Here is a 19,995-nt window from a genome sequence, read left to right on the forward strand (position 1 = left end):
ATATGTAACACCCCTCGACGAAATGAGTCTCAAGTCGCTCGAGGTACCCTAGTGCCATCAGTACCGATTTCAGACGAAATTCAAACGCTGTTTCTCTACTGTTTCCCAGTCATAACTCATCGTGTTATACCTTGCCAGAAAGTCCGGAGTCTATATGTTCATCTTCTTCAAAGAGCGATTCAAATTTTAAACAAAAGATATGTCTGCAAAAGTTTAGGAGTAAACAAACGTGGTCGGCCATCTCGACGCTAATCTTTGAACCCTCATCTCTCAAAATGGCCGCCACCGTACTGTCACACTTCAAACGTTGATAACTCACTCAACGTCAGGACTAGAACAACAATGTTTGTATCAAAAGAAAGTTCAAAACCCGTACTTTTTAAAAATATGCAATTTGCCAAATATCAAATTTCCGACTAAATTTCGTCGTGGAGGGTCACATATAGTAAAAGTCTCGATGATGATCAACAAGACTTGAAAATATTGTTTTACAGTACAAATGAAAAGAAAATTATGCAATGTGGTCTTTTTATATTTTTGATCCCGAAAAAAGGAGGTTGAAACTGATTAGGGTCATTGCTCACTATGATGGTTAAGGGTTTTTAGAAGGAGTATGCATGTGTAGGGGGAGGGGAAAATGTGCACACAAACTATTTGTCCTGGACCAGTCCGTGCCTCCGTGTTTTTAGGTTATTGTAACCTCTTCTCTACTTATGGACTGCAATGTAGAAAGTATGTATGGGAGAATGAATGAGAATGTCAGCGGGTGTGGATTTGAGAATATGGTTGTAACGGACAGGTGTGTAAGGGGGTGGAAGGTGGATAAGCTGACACGCAAGTATATTGTGTTTTCCGTGGCAAAGCGCTGGCCACGAATTTCTGTGTATTTCACGTACGGCTCGGGCTGTGCTCACATCTGGTCTAGTGTGACCGGGGTGAGTATTTAAGCCCGACCGTAGCGGCCAGTGGGCAGCGATCGAACATCGAACATCCAACCTCGAACAAGAGGCTATCGCTCCGGCAGCGGCTATTTGTACCTGTGTGGTTCTTAGTGAATTCACTTCACCGCCTGGCTGCTGCTGTTTTGGGGTTGAAACCTCAGTCAACTGCTGCTGTGGTTTAGCAAGCTCTCGAAGAAGTTTGCTGGAGTCTCCTCGTCGTTCCCACTGCTGTGTGCGGGGGGAATAATCGCCGTGCTGACGAAGAGGGTGCTGTGGAAAGCACTACCTGGGCCGGCGACCATGGAACCGTCCCAACCAAGCCTCTGAGCGTGTGGAGCAATTTGGGCTCCACCCTCGTTCCTTTCGGCAAAGACAACTCCGACTACGGGGAGGGCCGTCGCTGTCCGTGCTGTCCGTGGAGTGTCGAAGTTACCGCCGTATGTTCTGCTGATGTCGTTTCATCGAAAGTAAGACTTTTCCTTTTTCTATTAGAGTCCACAAGTAGAGAGGACAGCGTAGGTGTCGTACCCCCCTCCCGCGGTTACTCTCCATCTTCTGGGTTAGAGAGAGTAAGACAGTTGAGTTGAACTTTTAAGGCATAGCTGAAAGTTGAAAAGCACGTGGACTTTTCGTGTAGCAAGAAACAGTGCTCTTGAGAACTTTGTCATTTTGAATGTATATTTATTAACGTGCTTAGAAAGCTGTAGTGAATTAAGTTAGCAGTTTAGGAAACTGCAGACCAGCCTGCGAGCGGTCTTAGGAATTGTATTGAATTTCATTACGTGTGCTGTGTTAATTTGGATATTGTTGTTGTGTACGAGTGCAAGAGTAGAGTGTAAGCTGTTCATTCTGGAAGTTTCGTGTGTAATATTATTTGGACGTCCTAAATTGAAGTGATCTCGTGTTTCGTTATTTGAAAGAATGCGCGAGTCTGACGGCTGGTCGTGACAATGGTTTAGAATAGTACTAGTATAGGGTAAATTCGAGTTACAATGATACCTCGGTTCTCGAACGCCTTGACTTTCGACCAAATCGGTATTCGACCAGGAAATTCGAGAAAATTTTGTCTTGGAATTCGAACAAATATTTGGAACTCGAACATCCGAACGTCCGAGTTGAGCCGAATGGCGTTCATTCGGCCAGCGCGCCTTGCTTGCGTCATCAGTGTGAGTGCAGAGAGAGAGAGTCACGTTTTTGTGGAGAGAGTCATGAAATGTGTGCAAAATGGGCAGAAATCGCAAATTTTGTTGAATAACATCACCCTGATAAAGTGGTAGCAAATAGAGCAGTTAACATTTTTAATGACAATGTTATGTCCACTTTCCGCAAAATTTTGCAAAGGAGAAAAAACAACAAACAATTGACAAATTCTTCCGTAAAGAAATCAGACAAGCAACTGCAGAGCAAGATTCTGATTCTCCTCAGCAAAAGATACAGAGAACAAAAACACCCGAAGAGCAGTTACCCTCTGTTTTTATTGAAGAGGACTCCCCTTCAAAACAATAACCATCCCTCTTCCCTCCTCCCTCCACATTCATTCCCTCCTGCCATAAAGTTTGGTACAGGTACAGTAAATGAAACAAAATTTACTGTACTGTACAGTACATTTTATTTATTTCTTTTTTGTTTTTGTTTTAATAAATACACTTTTATTTCTTATTTCTTGTTGAGACTCATGTTTTTCTACATATTATGTACAAATTAGGCCAGTAAATAGGCATTTTCTGGGGCTTGGAACGAATTAATCCAGTTTCCATTATTTCCTTTGGGTTTCATTGCTTCGGTTCTCGAACAATTTGGTTCTCGACCGTCCTCCCGGAACGAATTATGTTCGAGAACCGAGGTATCACTGTACCTGTTTTTTTTCCGGTGTGGGCTAATTGAGTTGGAGACCTTTTGAAGGAGGAAGAAGCACCTCCCCTGACTATTCCTCGTTCGCCTTCGGTCCAACACCCAGCAGCACGTGGGGTCGGTGCACCGTCGGCCTCGTGACGTCACCGTGGAGTGTGGCTGCTGTGACCCCGGGACCCCCACGACACGGCCGGTGAGGAAAAAAATACGTCGCTGAGCTACACGGAGCGACCACAGAGTTTCCTACCTCCCTGGGGAAGGAAAACCCGCTCCTAGTGGGTTACAAGTGTGATGTGTGTTATTCGTATTCAGACTGGAGATGCGAAGGGCGACAACACTACGCTAGTCGGGCGCCGAACTGTGAGCATGGTTACAGGCAACTGATATTGTGACGATCTGGTATTGAGACTAAGCTTAGAGAAGGTGTGTTGGTGAGTCAGTATTCATGGTTAGGAACTGATACATCGAGGACTAGAACATTGGAAACTAAGTTACAAACTGAGAGACTCGTAGATAATTAAGAGTAGAGGCTGCACTACCAGATGTTTCCTTATCACAGATGGTTTTGACCATCTTCTAGAAAGAACTGTGTGTTGAGACATTTTTTTTTACAAAATATTTATGTTCTACTTCGTAAAGTCATGATCAACTTGATAACGAAAATAACGTGATTTGGACAGCCTCATGCAATCGTTATTTTTTTGTGTTGAAAGAACGCGTATGGATGTCGTGTGTGTTGCTCTTGTGAGAGCTGGTCAATCTGCTCAGTGTTTTAATTGCTGATACTGAGAGGAGAGGCCAAACAGGACCTTTTTTCCTGCGCAAGTATCTATTTTGTCTTCAAAGCAGCGAGTACTAGAGCATTTTTACTGCACCACACCACCAGGTGATCCATCTCCCTTTTTTGGTGATGAGACCTTCCATCATGGCGTCATCGGCAAACGCCACCATCTGATCGGCTGAGTGAGATGAGACACAGTCTTTGGTGAAAAGACAGTACAAGACGAGATAAAGAGAGAGGGGGAAGGGACGCCTGTGGGGAGTACCAGGATGTTGGAAGACGATTATTGACTCTTACTCTCTGGGTCGGTGCAAGACGAAGCCAAGGATCCAGAAGCAGACTGAATGGGAGAGACCTAAGACTGAGCTTATCAAAAATGTTTTGCACAATAACAGAGTTAAAAGCGAGCTGTGGTCTGCAAAGCGGGGTTGTGCAATGGAACCAGAGGATTCGAGATGATGGAGGATTACGTGAAGAGTTAGAGAAGACAGTATCGTCCACCGACTAATTTAGGCTGATCGGCAAGCTCGAAAGCGTCCAGTTTGTGTCTGGTGATACATAAGAGATGTCTGACAATCAGTCTGTACCGATTTCTTCTTACGACACATGTCAAGGCCACCGGTTCGTACTCGTTTAGAGACCTCACATTGGTCTTCTCGGGACAGGGACGACTGATGCAGTAAAGGACGACAAGGGATGTGTCGAATATGTCAGTAACGACAGAAGAGAGCTGGTTTGTGTGCTTGTGTGCGTGCATGTGTGTTCGTATGTGGGGGGAGGGGTAAAGATCGGTAGTGGGTGTGTCACATCGTCGTTTTATGTTTGTGGTACGGTATACACTTCTCTTGGTGCCTTGTACTGTGGCTATGACTATGGCAACGGAAGCACCTCTTTTGTTCTTGAGACTACAACAGCCCCAAAAGATACTCTCCTTCCTCAACTATCGGACTGTGACGGTCAGGGATAGAGAGGGGACGGGGGTGGCATAGCCAGCCCTGGTTGTTACCCTTCTACCATGTAAAAATCGTGGGCCCACGTGAGTTTTGGACCTCATGTGTGAGCCAAGAAGTGCTCACCCCCAGTGGAGTGTGACGGGGGTGAGTATTAATACACGAGCGTGGAAAGCCAAGGGGGGGGGAAGGGGGCTGTTGGGAGTTGGGTTTTGAAAGTTGCTAACTGGAGCGAGGTGCGTCGTGACTATTGGCTGTCGGGGACTAGTGAGGGGAGACTCTGCACGGCCTTCAAGAAACGAGGAGCATACCTCAGGACTGGAGACGCTGCACAGTATCCAAGAAACTCTACGATTGTATGCGGAGAGCGGACTCTACTGCAGTGAGCGGGGAGTGAGGCGCCGGCCTCGAAACGGCTATAGGTGTGACAGCAGGAGTCGGCGCGACGACGACGACGACACCAGCACAACGGGAGCAGCGCAACTAAGAGAATGGTGGTCGAGTAGAGGAATTCCCACATCATCTCAAACAGCCAGAGAGGTCGTTACAATGACTGGAATGCCGGGAGTATCGCCTATCTTCAGCAACTCTACTGCTGTGTGCGGAGAGCGAGGAGGGCAAGAGCCGGCGTGAGAAAGTTCAGGAGACACCTGACTAGAGCAGAGCAGGTGCCAAGTGACTGGGCACCATCGTCACCCACGTGGTGGGAACAGTAAGACTTCCATACTCATTAGCTGAATTATCAGAGTAAAGGGAAAGGTTCGAACTGTTCAAGAAGACGGAGAAACTTTGTGAAACGAACTTGTGGGACTTTGGCATTTAGTAGCGGTGCTGTGCCCCCTGAGTAATCTAGCCACGTGACTGTGTTTTCTTGCTGGCAGTGCGAAATAGTTGATTTGGCATTTATATTCATTTATTTCATGCCATTTCGGAATAGATCATTGCAGTTAAGGAAGAAGACCATATGATTTATTGAGGATATATGTGTGTGATAACTTGTTGCTTTGTATACCTGTTATAATTTGTGTTGACCAGTGGGTTAGGAGGACTAGCGTGATAAGCAGCAAACTAGACCTCTGTCAGTAAATAGACGAGCAGCCCATGGGCAGATCTTTGTCTAGTGTGTGAAAGTGCGCGTGGACGTGTTGTGTGTGTTGCTCTGGTGACAGCCGCATCCGTGACACAGACACAGAGAATGTTACTTGTAGAACCGCAACTGATATTCTGCAAGCAGTGCACCAGCCTGTAAACTTCTGTGAATTGATAGGCTTTTCTGACCTGGATAAACATGGATAAACATTTGATCACATTTAGCGAAGATCTTCGAGAGCTATAATTTGCTTGCATGTTTGTGTGTTCATGAAGGTGCCGGCCTATAAGGCTGGCTGATGCTGGAGAATGTCTTACTATAAATGAGCTTCTTCTTCTTGTGCGATGATAAATTTATATTTACCTTCACACCTTGGAGGTTTCCAGCCTACTTGACAATAACACGTCCCATCCTTAGCGTTGCATGTGTTTCCACATCCTTGTCCACAGGTCGTACTGCAGTTGTCTCCCCAGTAACCCGCACTGCAACCTGTTCACGGAACATGCATGGCTTTAAGAGACAACGTGTCTTGACAGACAACTACAAAGACCTTAAGGTAAGTAGATGCTTTCAATAGTTTTCATGTCAGAGAGCTAACAGACGTTGACAAAAGCAGTTAATTTTCTATGGATACATTCGATATCCACACAAAATCAAGCAAAAGGAAGAAAGAAAGCGTGTTCAAGACAGTGTGTTATTTTGTGGAAAGGAAGACTTTTCGTGTTAGGTTTCTCTTCTTTCGAAATAGTGTGTGATAAAAGTTATGTACTGTTTATCTTAGAAAAAGTTCAAGCACAAGAAATCTTCTATTGCACGTTTCAAACAAACTTTAGGTGGCGTGTGGTCAGTTCATAACTATTTGTAGAACCGTCTTTTCTGTTACTCTGGAACTGGCTAATGTACCTGTTTATAAATTATGTGTCCATATTCAACCAGCAGGACCTCAGAAACGATACTGATTTATATCATCAATTTCAGAAATCAGTTATTAGGTGTGGTAGTCTCAAAGCCGTGCTATAAAGCTGTCCTTTTGTCATTAGTATGATTAGTAAAACACCTAATTATGTTTACGTGTTACCCTCATACGTTTGTGAGGAAAATACAACTTCATCCTACATGAACACTTGAGATGAGTAAGACTTTTTGGCTAAGTTTACTGAAATAAATAAAACTAGTTACCTTTTAAACATTGACCAGTGGTATTATCGCAGTAGCCTTCCTGGTCTGTTCCAGTACATGTCTTACTACACTCGTGTGTACAATTCGCACCCCAATAATCCTTTGAGCATCCTAAAACAAAAATCACTTTATATATATATACATGTCACGACATCGGTGGCGGACTCTGGTTGAGGTCTTATGTGCAACCTGATGCACGAAGAGGAATAGATAGATATACATGCATATTTTTTACATTTTAGTGCTCAGATTTTCAATCTCTAAGTAAATATAACAGAGAAAATCAGTAAGAAATCAGGACGGATATAATGTCACGACCACGTCACACACTGACGTCACCGCCTCACACACGGCGTTCACGCGCATTCGAACAACACAAAACACAACGATCTGTCCGTGGGATTCTTGTCTTTTTTTTTTTTTTTTACTATAATAGCCCGCTGTTACTTATCCTTTCTTCTGGTGGACAGCTGGTCAACAGGTCGAGCACACACAAAAAGCAAAATAAAGAATACCACGTAGAGTACAGATACACAAGCTTTCCTCCACTGCCTCAAATATACATGAAAATCACCACTCCCTCTCACTCGTCAAAAACCATCCAAAGTACATTTCTAACTGGTCAGTCCTGTACCAAGAAAAGGAGCGCCGCTCTGGAACTCGGTCCAGAATACAAATGGTCTCCCTGATAATTTATAGAAAAAATGAAAACACTGTCATTTTTCGCCAGTGTCACTTCAACGAACATAAAAAGGTCCGATGTATCTCTGCGTCAGGACCGCTCCCACTCAGTCCACGACGAGCGTACAGGTTCACTTACACACTCCCGAAACACACTAAGGCAGCATATTCCACCAGGATCTCCGTAGCTGGCACACACAATGCTACACCATAATACACACTCCAAACTGCTATTGCCAACGCTGGGGTCGCGGAACAACACTTCAGGACGTCGATGGACTGAACTCCGCCCTGGACGCCAGACACAAGACGAAACAAGCAGAGGGAGGCTCTCGGGCCTTGCCGTTGTTAGGGACTTCGATCACTTCCTCACCTCGTTCACTTACTCGTCTTAGTGGGTCCCTCCAGAAAATCCTGTAACTCGGTGACTAATTAGTCTAGCGAATTGATAACTTATAGTTTTATATATTGTACCCTAATCGTCAAGTGAAACTATATTTTCTTTTAGATAATTAAGTCATCTTTGTAAACAATTTAGAAATACACTATTTTATATTTAGAACTTCAGCAAATATTTAATCTATTACCTTGGCTGGGCAAGGAACTAAGTTCAACTATTCCCGGTCCCTGTAACCACACCAGTACCAGTACATCTAGACCTTCCGTCTCGGCGGTTTCGTTGAGAATCCTAACTCCCCGTTCACTCAGCCAGAGCGTCAGGTGAACTCTCATCACTACTTTTTTGTGGTGGCACGGGGATTTCACTTTAGGGGGGCACGGTCACACGCTCAGACACACTCGCCAGCTACGTGACCAGGGAAATAACACACGTCCCTGACGTATAAACAACAAGAACTCATGGAATCACCATTATTTTACATTTTACCATTATACAACGTCGTCCTAAAATCACTTTAGTCTGTGTGGCGATGCCTGCACCAACACCCTTTTGGTCTCGCTAGGTAAATTATAATATGTCGTCACATATGCTTTTTGCTATTCGTTTTACCCACACCTATAATTTCATGTAAAGGACGACAATACTCTGTGACGACACGCAAAATGAAGGGACGGATTACAGGGCGACAACTCTTGATCTCCAACACCTTTTCTCTTTTCTTAATATGAAACTGAAACTGTTTGTGTATCAGAATATTTTCATTCAATATCTATATCGATACACACTGTAATGATTACATGGTTCACACAGGTATGACCACAGAGATAAAAAGGATTTTGATTACATTTACATTTTAAAACATTACCTTGATTACCTTTTAAAGCTGCAGGCAGAACTGAGTACAAGTCATCTGTCACGCGTATTACATTAGTGTGTTTGTGTGTATGTGTCGTGAACGACTTTGAAATGATGCATATTTCACTTCTCTCAAAACAAGTGTCTAAAAGTATTAGATTATGTTTATTCAAGATAATCTTTTATGCCGTGAAGCTGTTTTTTTTCGATATTTTCTGAAACACCTCATGCTGATTTCTATGTTTTTACAGATGTCAATGTCCACAAGTTCTAAAGACTACTAGATGACAGGCCTAGTGACACTATGAGGTTCCTAAAGTCAAATAGGTCTGAACAAAAATAAATACCCAGGATGAGGCTTAATGGAGAGTATCTAACAAGCAGAACACACAGGCATAGAAAGTACCAGCAAAGGAAAAGGAAAAGGAAAGGGCACCAGCACAGTGCACCACCAAAAGAGACTCGGCAAACCTATTCACAACAGAAAAAGAGAACACAAAACAAAATAGACGATACATGCGGCGGCACAAGACAGCGACCCCACCACCCACCACCCACCCCCACAGTGCCAAATCACCGCGAGGGGGAAGCACTTTCCCTGAAAAAAAATCATCAACAACATCAGCAACAACGACGACGACGACGACGACGACGACGAGAGGGGAGAGAGCAGCCTGAGAGAAGGACGCAGCGAGTCATCGCCAACCAGCAGCCCGGTTGACTGAGTCTGTGCTCGGACCTACTTTCTGTCTTAGATAAATCCTTGCAGGTGGCCAGCAGGCTGTCACCACAATCAAGAGCTTCCAACAGCCTACGGACACGCGTTCAAGCAATATTTACAGAGTGAACGCGAGTGTCAGCCGTGTGGTAGGTCACCGTCTGGGGGCTACCATAAGCAGGCCCGTTCTTAGCCCCCGCGGGGCCCGAGGCAAAGGGCATGTGCGGGGCCCTCACGCCACGATCACACGGTTTTAGTTGGGATCTAAAGTCACTTTTTTCCTCAGGGATATCTCGTCTTTTGTCATTGACAGCACAGTGCCTAGTGGCACATAAATCCAGCAATAGCTCAATGCACGAACGTTCATGCGCGATAAATCCTCGGTGTCCAGCAGCCTTCTGTCTCCAAGCGCGTCCAGCGAGAATGTGATACGGCTGACTACACTTCCATATGCCTAGTTACCATATCAATCAAAAGCGCGGGGCCCCTTGAAGCGCGGGGCCCTAGGCAGATGCCTCGTCCGCCTGCCCCTAAGCACGGCCCTGACCATAAGGCGATCGCTTGACTGAAGCAACATCAGAAGGAAGGATGGAACTAGTTTCTGACAGCGGACGTCACCTGCTGGAGGCCTCCACACGACTGGAAGCAGCGCCGAGAGCAGACGACACGGAAGATCTCCAGCAATGGATGTGCGGCTACGTGGCCTCGCATCCACAGGAGTTTGCTGCGTGGAAAGACACAGAACACAAGACCAGAGACAGAACACAAGACCAGAGACAGAACACAAGACCAGAGACACAACACAAGACCAGAGACGGAACACAAGACCAGAGACACAACACAAGACCAGAGACAGAACACAAGATCAGAAGCAGAACACAAGACCAGAGACACAACACAAGACCAGAGACGGAACACAAGACCAGAGACACAACACAAGACCAGAGACAGAACACAAGACCAGAGACAGAACACAAGACCAGGGGGAAACATGAAATAAATTTAACGAATGAAACGCCCTCCAAAGAGCGTCATCGCCACATTCCACCAGGCATGCATGACCAAGTCAAAGACTGCTTGCAACAGTTGTTACACAATGACATTATTCGTCGTTCGCTTTCGCCATGGTCCTCCAATGTGGTGTGGGTGAAAAAGAAAGATGGCGCCCTGAGACAATGCGCTGATTACAGACAGCTGAATGCACGCACCATTGAGGACTCCTCTGCCTTGCCAAGAGTTATGAAGAATTACTTGACACACTTTGCAAAATACTTCACTGTGTTAGACTTGAAAAGCGACTATCACCAGATGGAGATAGCACAAGAACACCAAGAACGCACGGCATTCAGTTTCTCCACTTGGCTTCTATGAGTATAACAGCATGGCTATGGGCTTAGCTAATGCACCAGCCACCTTCCAGCGGCTGATGGAGGAGTGTCTGGGGGACTTACAGCTACACATCTGCCTAGTCCCCTCGATCACATGAGTAAAGGACGACAGAGTGTTCAAGGGATGTGTCGAGTATGCCAGTAAAGACAGAAGAGAGCTTGTGGGCATGCTTGTGTGCGTGCTTGTGTGTTTGTGTGTGTGGGGGGAGGGGTGAAGATCGGTAGTGGGTGTGTCAGATCGTCTTTTTATGTTTGTGGTACGGTATACACTACTCTTGGTGCCTTGTACTGGGGCTATGACAATGGCAACGAAAACACCTCTTTTGTTCTTCAGACTACAACAGCCCCAAAAGATACCCTCCTTCCTCAACTATCGGACACAGAGAATGTTACTTGTAGAACCGCCGCTGATATTGTGCAAGCAGTGCACCAACCTGTAAACTCCTGTGAATTGATAGGCTTTTCTGACCTGGATAAACATGGATCAACATTTGATGACAGTTAGCAAAGATCTTCGAGAGCTATAATTTGCTTGCGTGTTTGTGTTCATGAAGGTGCCGGCCTATAAGGCTGGCTGATGCTGGAGAATGTCTTACTATAAATGTGCTTCTTCTTCTTGTGCGATGATAAATTTATATTTACCTTCACACCTTGGAGGTTTCCAGCCTACTTGACAATCACACGTCCCATCCTTAGCGTTGCATGTGTTTCCACATCCTTGTCCACAGGTCGTACTGCAGTTGTCTCCCCAGTAACCCGCACTGCAACCTGTTCACGGAACATGCATGGCTTTAAGAGACAACGTGTCTTGACAGACAACTACAAAGACCTTAAGGTAAGTAGATGCTTTCAATAGTTTTCATGTCAGAGAGCTAACAGACGTTGACAAAAGCAGTTAATTTTCTATGGATACATTCGATATCCACACAAAATCAAGCAAAAGGAAGAAAGAAAGCGTGTTCAAGACAGTGTGTTATTTTGTGGAAAGGAAGACTTTTCGTGTTAGGTTTCTCTTCTTTCGAAATAGTGTGCGATAAAAGTAATGTGCTGTTCATCTTAGAAAAAGTTTAACCATAAGAAATCTTCTATTGCACGTTTCAAACAAACTTTAGGTGGCGTGTGGTCAGTTCATAACTATTTGTAGAACCGTCTTCTCTGTTACTCTGGAACTGGCTAATGTACCTGTTTATAAATTATGTGTCCATATTCAACCAGCAGGACCTCAGAAACGATACTGATTTATATCATCAATTTCAGAAATCAGTTATTAGGTGTGGTAGTCTCAAAGCTGTGCTACAAAGCTCTCCTTTTGTCATTAGTGTGATTAGTAAAACACCTAATTATGTTTACGTGTTACCCTCATACGTTTTTGAGGAAAATACAACTTCATCCTACATGAACACTTGAGATGAGTAAGACTTTTTGGCTAAGTTTACTGAAATAAATAAAACTAGTTACCTTTTAAACATTGACCAGTGGTATTATCGCAGTAGCCTTCCTGGTCTGTTCCAGTACATGTCTTACTACACTCGTGTGTACAATTCGCACCCCAATAATCCTTTGAGCATCCTAAAACAAAAATCACTTTTTATATATATACATGTCACGACATCGGTGGCGGACTCTGGTTGAGGTCTTATGTGCAACCTGATGCACGAAGAGGAATAGATAGATATACATGCATATTTTTTACATTTTAGTGCTCAGATTTTCAATCTCTAAGTAAATATAACAGAGAAAATCAGTAAGAAATCAGGACGGATATAATGTCACGACCACGTCACACACTGACGTCACCGCCTCACACACGGCGTTCACGCGCATTCGAACAACACAAAACACAACGATCTGTCTGTGTTTGTGTGTATGTTTCGTGAACGACTTTGAAATGATGCATATTTCACTTCTCTCAAAACAAGTGTCTAAAAGTATTAGACGTGTTCAAAACAATGTGTTCCTCGATCACATTATAGTTTTCTCTGACACCTTCGATGAACATCTAAAGAGGGTAGAACGAGTACTACAGCGCTTGGAAGAAAATGGATTCAATCTTAATCCCTAGAAGTGTTCATTTTGCCAGGACAGAGTGAAATATGTCGGACATCTTGTCTCCTCACAAGGGATTGAAGCTGACCCAGAAAAATGTGCAAAAGTGCGTGACTGGCCGACACCTGCAAACCCAGAGGACGTTAGACGATTTCGAGGTTTTGCCGGATAATACAGAAGATTTTTGAAAGGCTTTTCCAAGATCGTGAGGCCACTTGTCGATCTTACGCCAGCATCGCACAAGAAGAAAACAGGAGGAGAAGATCTGAAAAGAGCCAACAAGCTAAGTGGCGGGGGGCCAGGAGGAGGAGGAGTTAGCATTACAGACGTTAGAGGACTTTTTAACGTCTTCACCGATTCTGGGGTACCCTGACTGTAAGCTACCCTTCGAGCTCCATATCGATGTTAGCACGTCGGGGTTAGGAGCAGTCCTCTATCAGGAACAAGAAAGGACAGCAGCGAGTATTGTGCTGTGCCAGCAGAGGACTGAATAAAGCCGAAAAAAACTAACCAGCATGCAAGCTGGAGCTCTTGTCTCTGAAATGGGCAGTAACACAGAAAGTTCACGATTATCTCTATGGCCATAAGTTTCCGGTGAAGACTGAAAAGAAAGCGTTAACTCATGTGTTAACACCAACCACACTAGGAGCAGCGGACACCGGTGGCTGGCAGCGCTGGCGACGTACAACGTTTACATCACGTACAGGCGCACGACGCACTGTGCGAAGGAGCACACCGGGATTCGTCCATCGTGTGTTGCAACAAAACTGTAACCATCTATAGCTGATAGATGTGGTTTTTATATCAGTTATCAATGAGCAGCCATCCAAACAGCTGGTACTGCCATCCAGCTACGTGCTCAGAGTGTTGCAAATGCGATGTGGGCCACTAAGCTGTAAGTAAAACATGCAGCATAGAACTTTCACCGGAGTACAGGAGGAAAAACAAAATCAGTAATATTTTGCCTAAATTGTAAGTACATAAAATTAATAGTGAGTTCTTACATACACATGTACATTTTTCAATGTAAACGTAGATGTTTTATTTAGACTGAAAATTTCTGTGGTCTGTAGTCTTAAAGCAAGATATTTAGTGTACAGTTACACTCAGGAAATCATTTATTATTCTCAGTGTATTTGTATGTCTTCACTTGCACTTTGTCCCAACTCGGCATTTGCTGAATAAAGAAAGGTCTCTAGACAGACAATCGCCTAAACCTCAAAATCTTTGTCACAATAAACTTTGTCAAGGGTCAAATGTGTAGGCCGCAGTAAATAAAGCCAAGAGTAAGATAAAGGTTATTTGAGAACACTGCTTAGCTAAACGTCAGATCGTCAGTGTGTGTGTCGGGGTGGGGCGTGAAGGGTCGTGACTGTGTTTTTAAAGTCGTTTAGTATTAGTTCGTTGATGCACGAAAAGGTTGTTTTTCTCCTATATATGTAGTTTTACTTTCACACTTTGGAGACACCCAGTGTTGTCCCTGTTTTCTACATTGACAGGTTCCGTCTGTGACGTTGCAGAGGCCGGACTCACACCCTTGACCACAGTTATTGGGGCAGGTGTTTGCTCCCCAATATCCCTCTTCACATTCTGTTAACGAGACGTGTGCGAACAAAGATTATCAGAAAGCCTGTCTTGACATATAACGACTTATGGTAAGTATATGCTTTCCAAATTGCATAGTACTATCAGAAATGCACTAAAGCAATTAATTCAATAACCGCACGAAGTTATGAGATGTGTGGTAAATAACAGTTTGTCATTTGTCACTAAAGATTTTTTTAAAACAAAATAATAGGTTGTTAACATTTTACTATCATTTCGTTTTCATGCAATAACCACATAATTCTACATCGACACTACGATTTATTTCAATTAAGTTACATTAAAAATAAAACCAATTACCTAGGCATTTGCTAGCACTGTCTTTGCACTCTGCGCAGTTGACATCACACGGTTTATCACAACGTGGACCCCACAACTTTCTCTTGCACGCTGAAACCATCCACTCATTGGTGTATATATAGCAGCAAAATACAACAGAAAAAAATTAATAAGAAAGTAGTAGTTCTTACTGATATAAAAAAAAAACCAACAAACATTATTCTACGTTTCACCATTATGCAACATTGTCATGGGATCACCTTAGTCCGTACGGCACTGCCTGCACCAACACTCGCATTGGTCTCATTAATAAGTCGGAAGATAATAATAATTGATACACTAATATTCACACACAGTTGTTTACACAAAAACTGTAATCTGGCTCGAGTATTCTCTTTTATTATTGATAGCTATTGATAACCGAGAATACCTATTTGACCTTATGGTGCCCTATCACCCGAGTCAGTATTCTCGGTCTGCTTGTGTTGTCTTTCTCCCTGTGCCCTGCATCAAATAGGAGAAATTCCTTCTCCTTCTCAGGCCACACAGGAAATCGCTCCCTCTTTTTCTTCAAACTGTGTCTACGTTCAAAGCCTTTACAAACAGCCTCATAACCAATATCTTACAAAAATCTTGCATCATAAAGAGTACTGTTTTACTCACTACTGAGTTCATTATCTGTGAACTTATTTCATGTTTGTATCTCATAGATTCATCTGTTTGATAACGCTTATGTTTCTTGCATGACTGACTGTCGGCTCGTCCATAGTCTTTAGTGTCCGTCAAGAGATGTCCGCTGGGAATGTGAGAAAAAGAGTGTTAGTTGGTGTTGACTTTTCATCCTTCTTGATGTGGACTCTGGATAGCTGTGATCCCCTGGTATGCCAGTTCTGACAATGTCAACTTCTATTATCCCTGCAAGGTCAGGACACCCGATGACGTCCCTTGAGTTGAGGGTTCTGTGTACGGTCACCTTGATGGGAGGGTCAACAAAATACTTACCGTCCTATCTGCGAAGGGCTTAAGAAGCTTTCTGGGTGCTGCACTGGACCAGAAACTATTGTCCACACTCTCAAAGTTGTTATAGTTCACAGTGATTAACCCCATCTTTTCAGAGGTTTTCTTTCCCAGCAAAAGGGGTGAGATTCTTCTCAACAACAAGGAACCTGACATGGTAGGACTTTCCTGTCATGGGGTTCTTAACTGTCAGTATGGTTTTCCCCTTAGGAGCAAGAGATGTGCCATTGTAGACAGTTAATTTAGTTTTGGTAGGTGAGATGGGCGCATGTTTGGCATAGTTCTCAGGAATGACGTTGACACTACCTCCAGAGTCAACCTGACATGCAACTTTTGTGCCGGCAATGATCATCTTTGCCTTGATCACTTTCTTCTAGAGTTTTTTCTTTAGCCTCTTGGAGCCGACAGCGCTCACCGGTTCCTCTGATGATGAGAAAGAGAAGCAGTCATCGGTAGGGGAGTTGGAGGATTCATCAGACGATATATTGTGCTTAGCACAGTGTAGACGCTTCTTTTCTTTCCTGTCAGACTTCTTGGGACACCTGATAGCAAAGTGGTTCTTTCTTTGGCACCTAGAGCACGTCTGACCCCAAGCAGGACAGACTTCCTTCTTCATGATGTGCTTTTGTGCACAGAACTTGCAGGTGGGCGTGGAGTGGTCCCTTTTGGACCTGGAGATAGTAGCACAGGCTTCATCAACAGGGGGAGTGTCAGATATTGTCACAGGCAGCTCAAATTTCAGAGACTTCAGCTGCTTGTGAGTAGCTTCCGATGCACGGCATATGTCTATGCAAGACTTGAGAGTAAGCTCAGCTTCTTGCAGGAAGTGCTTTCTGGTTTCATTGTCCTGAATACCTAGAACAATGCGGTCTCTCAGTAGAGAATCTGCCATATGATCGCAGTGGTTACACGTCTTCTGTAGAGTACGCAGAGCTGCGAGATGGTCTCAAGACTTTCACCATGTTGTTGGCTTCTCATGTTGAACACATAGCGTTCATAAGTCTCATTGGTCTTTCCGATGAACTGATCATCAAATGCGGCAATGACATCTGCAGCAGTGTGGCCTTCTCGTACTTGCATTCCATTGTAAATAGACAGGCCACGGGGCCTCCAGTGTGTAGGAATACTGCCTTCACGTAGTCAGCATCTTCTTCAGCATGGACACGGGAGATAATACAATAATTGTTCCACATCTGCTCGAAGAGCTTCCAGGACGCTTTTGTTCCAGGAGATTTGAGGGGTGATGGAGGCTGCACCCTGTGTGTTGCGCCTGACAGCTTGATTCTCCGCCATGTTTTCGCGTGGCTTCCCAGTCGAGTCACAAAATATGAGGAATGAGCAGCAAATGGAGTGCAGAAAAGTCCTCTACTTACAGTCGCCAGTTGCACAGGACTAAAACAACTCGCTGCCACCATGTTATGTTTGGTGTGCTGACTGGTGACAAACAGAATACAACACTCCGAGACAGGCTGTTATGTTTATTGAAAACTCAGACACACGAGAGGGGAGACAAGGGACATGACTAGGATATTGTAAGACAACAGTAAGAATGCATGGCATATTGTGCAGTCAACTTACTATAAATCTCCAACTCGCAGAAGTTTACGAGCTTATAGTAATCGTCGTCGTAAAATACTTCTCTACGGAGAGTAATATTTTTTGCTTGTAGACGGGATGTTTCTGATATATTCCAGTAGACGATTGTAGCGTTATAGGTGACATTATGTACACATGCACCATCGAAGTAGACTAAAATATGTTGCAGTCTTGTTGTCCCTGTAAAAATACATCTACATGAAATAACAGAAGTAAATGTATAAATATGACATGCATGCATACAGACGCGCACGTACACATACAAGTAGACATCATGCCACACCACACAATGTCTTTGTGCACATCTACTTGTAAAAACCACGTGACAGCTGGCTATAATTCTACATTTCAGTAGCATAATTACAGCAAAGGAAACAACTAGTCACAGGCACTGTGGAGGTGGTGAGATTGGTTGCGTTATGTTGATGGAGAGACCTGTTTGCTGAGGTGCATGGTGAATAACTGTAGAACACAAACACTTGCAGTCCATTCGTTACACTAGGAGAACAATGCTACCAGGGCTCTGACATTGCAGTTGTCTGATAGTCGCAGTTTTATAAGCCCAGACTAAATTTATTGTACTTTAGTGTATTGTGTTTAATATTTTGATACTGTAGCGGGAGCGCTAGTTTCGGTCAGCGGTACTGCTGACAGCGTCTAGTCCCTCCACCCCACATCCCCTTCCACCCCACGCGTGGTCGCGCGAGCGGCGCGCAGCGCGAGACAGGGCAGCAACTGCGGGTGACGTAGTACCCAAGCTGCCCTGTACAAAATGTGGGCGTACAGCAGCGCCTGCTCCTGTTCTCTCGAGACGAGAATTGGTCCTGCCGGTATGGCAGTTAGAGCGTTTGGAGACTGAGTTAGCGAGAAGTACCAAGGCGCTGAAATATGCATCTGGTCCGCTGGAAATAGCGGCTCGCGACGCTGTCTCTGTCCTTTTCCCTCCCTTGGGTGTTGAGCTAGGTGTTAGGTTCTCTATAGGTAGGTAGGCTAGTATAAGTTTGGTAGTTGTTTTGTTGGTACAGTCAAATCTCCCTACTATGCCACCTACCGGGACCGAGCAAAAGTGGCATAGTAGCGAGAGTGGCATAGTAGAGAGGGTTCGTAAAAACGGCTTTATTTGTTCAAGTTACCCGTCAGTCCAAAGCAGGGGTGGGCAATTAATTTTCCCAAGGGGTCGCATGAGAAATTGGGATGGTTTTAGAGGGCCGGACAAATATAGTTAACTCAGTTTTACCTAATACTGTATGTATAGTATATATACTGGCGGGCGGGCCGGTCAGAGACAGGAGTCCTTTGCCCAGGTCTGGTCCAAAGCTCTCAAGAATCGTCGGCTTCGCTAGCTGTCTCCTCTCATTCTCCCCCTCACCTCTTCATCCTCCACCCCTTCCAACCACATCCGCACGCCTGCATCCTGTCGCTAGTCGACCCCCTCACACCTTCCCTCTGTCACGTGGCTGTCACCCGGCCAGCGACCACCCCCCCACACACACATTGCCAGCCTCCACCCTCCCTGTGTGCGTGCTATGTTCCATCCACCTAACTGCCATGTCCCACACTACCATACAGTATAATAATCGAGCACTGTGCGGAATTTTACAACTTGTGTCTTGTAACAGTCACACAAAAGTGGCATAGTAGCGAGAGTAGGGGTGGCATAGTAAATTTTTTTTTACATTGAATTTATAGTCGGGACCGAGCAAAAGTGGCATAATACCGAGAGTGGCATAGTAGCGGGGTGGCATAGTAGGGAGATTTGACTGTAGATGTATATATTCTGTAAATAAATCCATGTCTTAAACTGTCGCACTTGTGTGAGCGTGTAGTGTCAGCGAGTGCTAGTGTGTGTACTGTCCCTGTGTATGTAGTCGTGACACAGCAGAAGAGAACACACGAGAAGGTCCGGCGAAACTGACGCACCAACTGAAAAGACACTTTACGTGTCAGTAAGTAAAGCAGGGTCTTTTGTGGGCTCCTAGGTCGGCTGTAGCTCGGGTGCGTATGGAAATAGGTATAGAAGGAAAAGAAAGAACACAACGCGAGGCACGTAAGAACTAGGCGACGCACCCGACTAACGAGAGCCAGAATTTTCGTAGACAGGAATTCTCCTAGGGAACTCCCGTCCTCTTCCCCGGACCGACAAAAGAGGAACGGACTGATTTGGCGCTAGGGTGTTAGCGATAGGGTGCCGGTCAGTCCGGTTACAATACTTACAACCCGTCCGTGCGTAGAAGACCAGTTTGTGAATGAAATAGCTGTGTTTCAGAAACACTGACAAACGAGGATTTGGATCATTCGCCCCAGTATGGGCGCAATTTGTAACTCCGTCTTTACTTCCATCTATAACGCCAGTGCAAACATAGATAGCCTCATTGTTAAGCACAGTGCTCTGATTGCAGGTTCCGTTTAGAGCGACGTTCCCTGCAACACAAAGCACACTGCATCAGGAGATCTGCTAAATGTTGACACGCATTTTATTCATCATACACATAATATAACTCAGCTGTTTGCAACATCACTGCAACTGTTGAAACCTATGAAAGAACACGTTACAATAATAATAATTGCAAATGTGTATAGCGCATACTCACACTCCTAAGAAGTATGCTCTAAGCGTT

At 44.5% G+C, this 19,995-nt stretch overlaps 1 protein-coding gene across 1 annotated transcript in view; it reads right to left on the minus strand.

The window, feature by feature from the left end:
• Positions 1-19,995, minus strand: part of LOC112553602 — a 66,175-nt gene that overhangs the window by 19,695 nt on the left and 26,485 nt on the right. Inside the window, exons 2-9 of the mRNA XM_025220944.1 lie at positions 19,592-19,798; positions 17,360-17,557; positions 14,786-14,875; positions 14,330-14,470; positions 12,293-12,403; positions 11,477-11,602; positions 6,793-6,903; positions 5,977-6,102 (exon numbers count right to left, since the gene is read on the minus strand). Coding sequence (XP_025076729.1) covers positions 5,977-6,102; positions 6,793-6,903; positions 11,477-11,602; positions 12,293-12,403; positions 14,330-14,470; positions 14,786-14,875; positions 17,360-17,557; positions 19,592-19,798 — 1,110 coding nt within the window. The remainder of the gene's footprint in view (positions 1-5,976; positions 6,103-6,792; positions 6,904-11,476; positions 11,603-12,292; positions 12,404-14,329; positions 14,471-14,785; positions 14,876-17,359; positions 17,558-19,591; positions 19,799-19,995) is intronic.

This window comes from Pomacea canaliculata, linkage group LG13 (genome assembly GCF_003073045.1).
Source record: "Pomacea canaliculata isolate SZHN2017 linkage group LG13, ASM307304v1, whole genome shotgun sequence".
Taxonomy (NCBI): domain Eukaryota; kingdom Metazoa; phylum Mollusca; class Gastropoda; order Architaenioglossa; family Ampullariidae; genus Pomacea; species Pomacea canaliculata.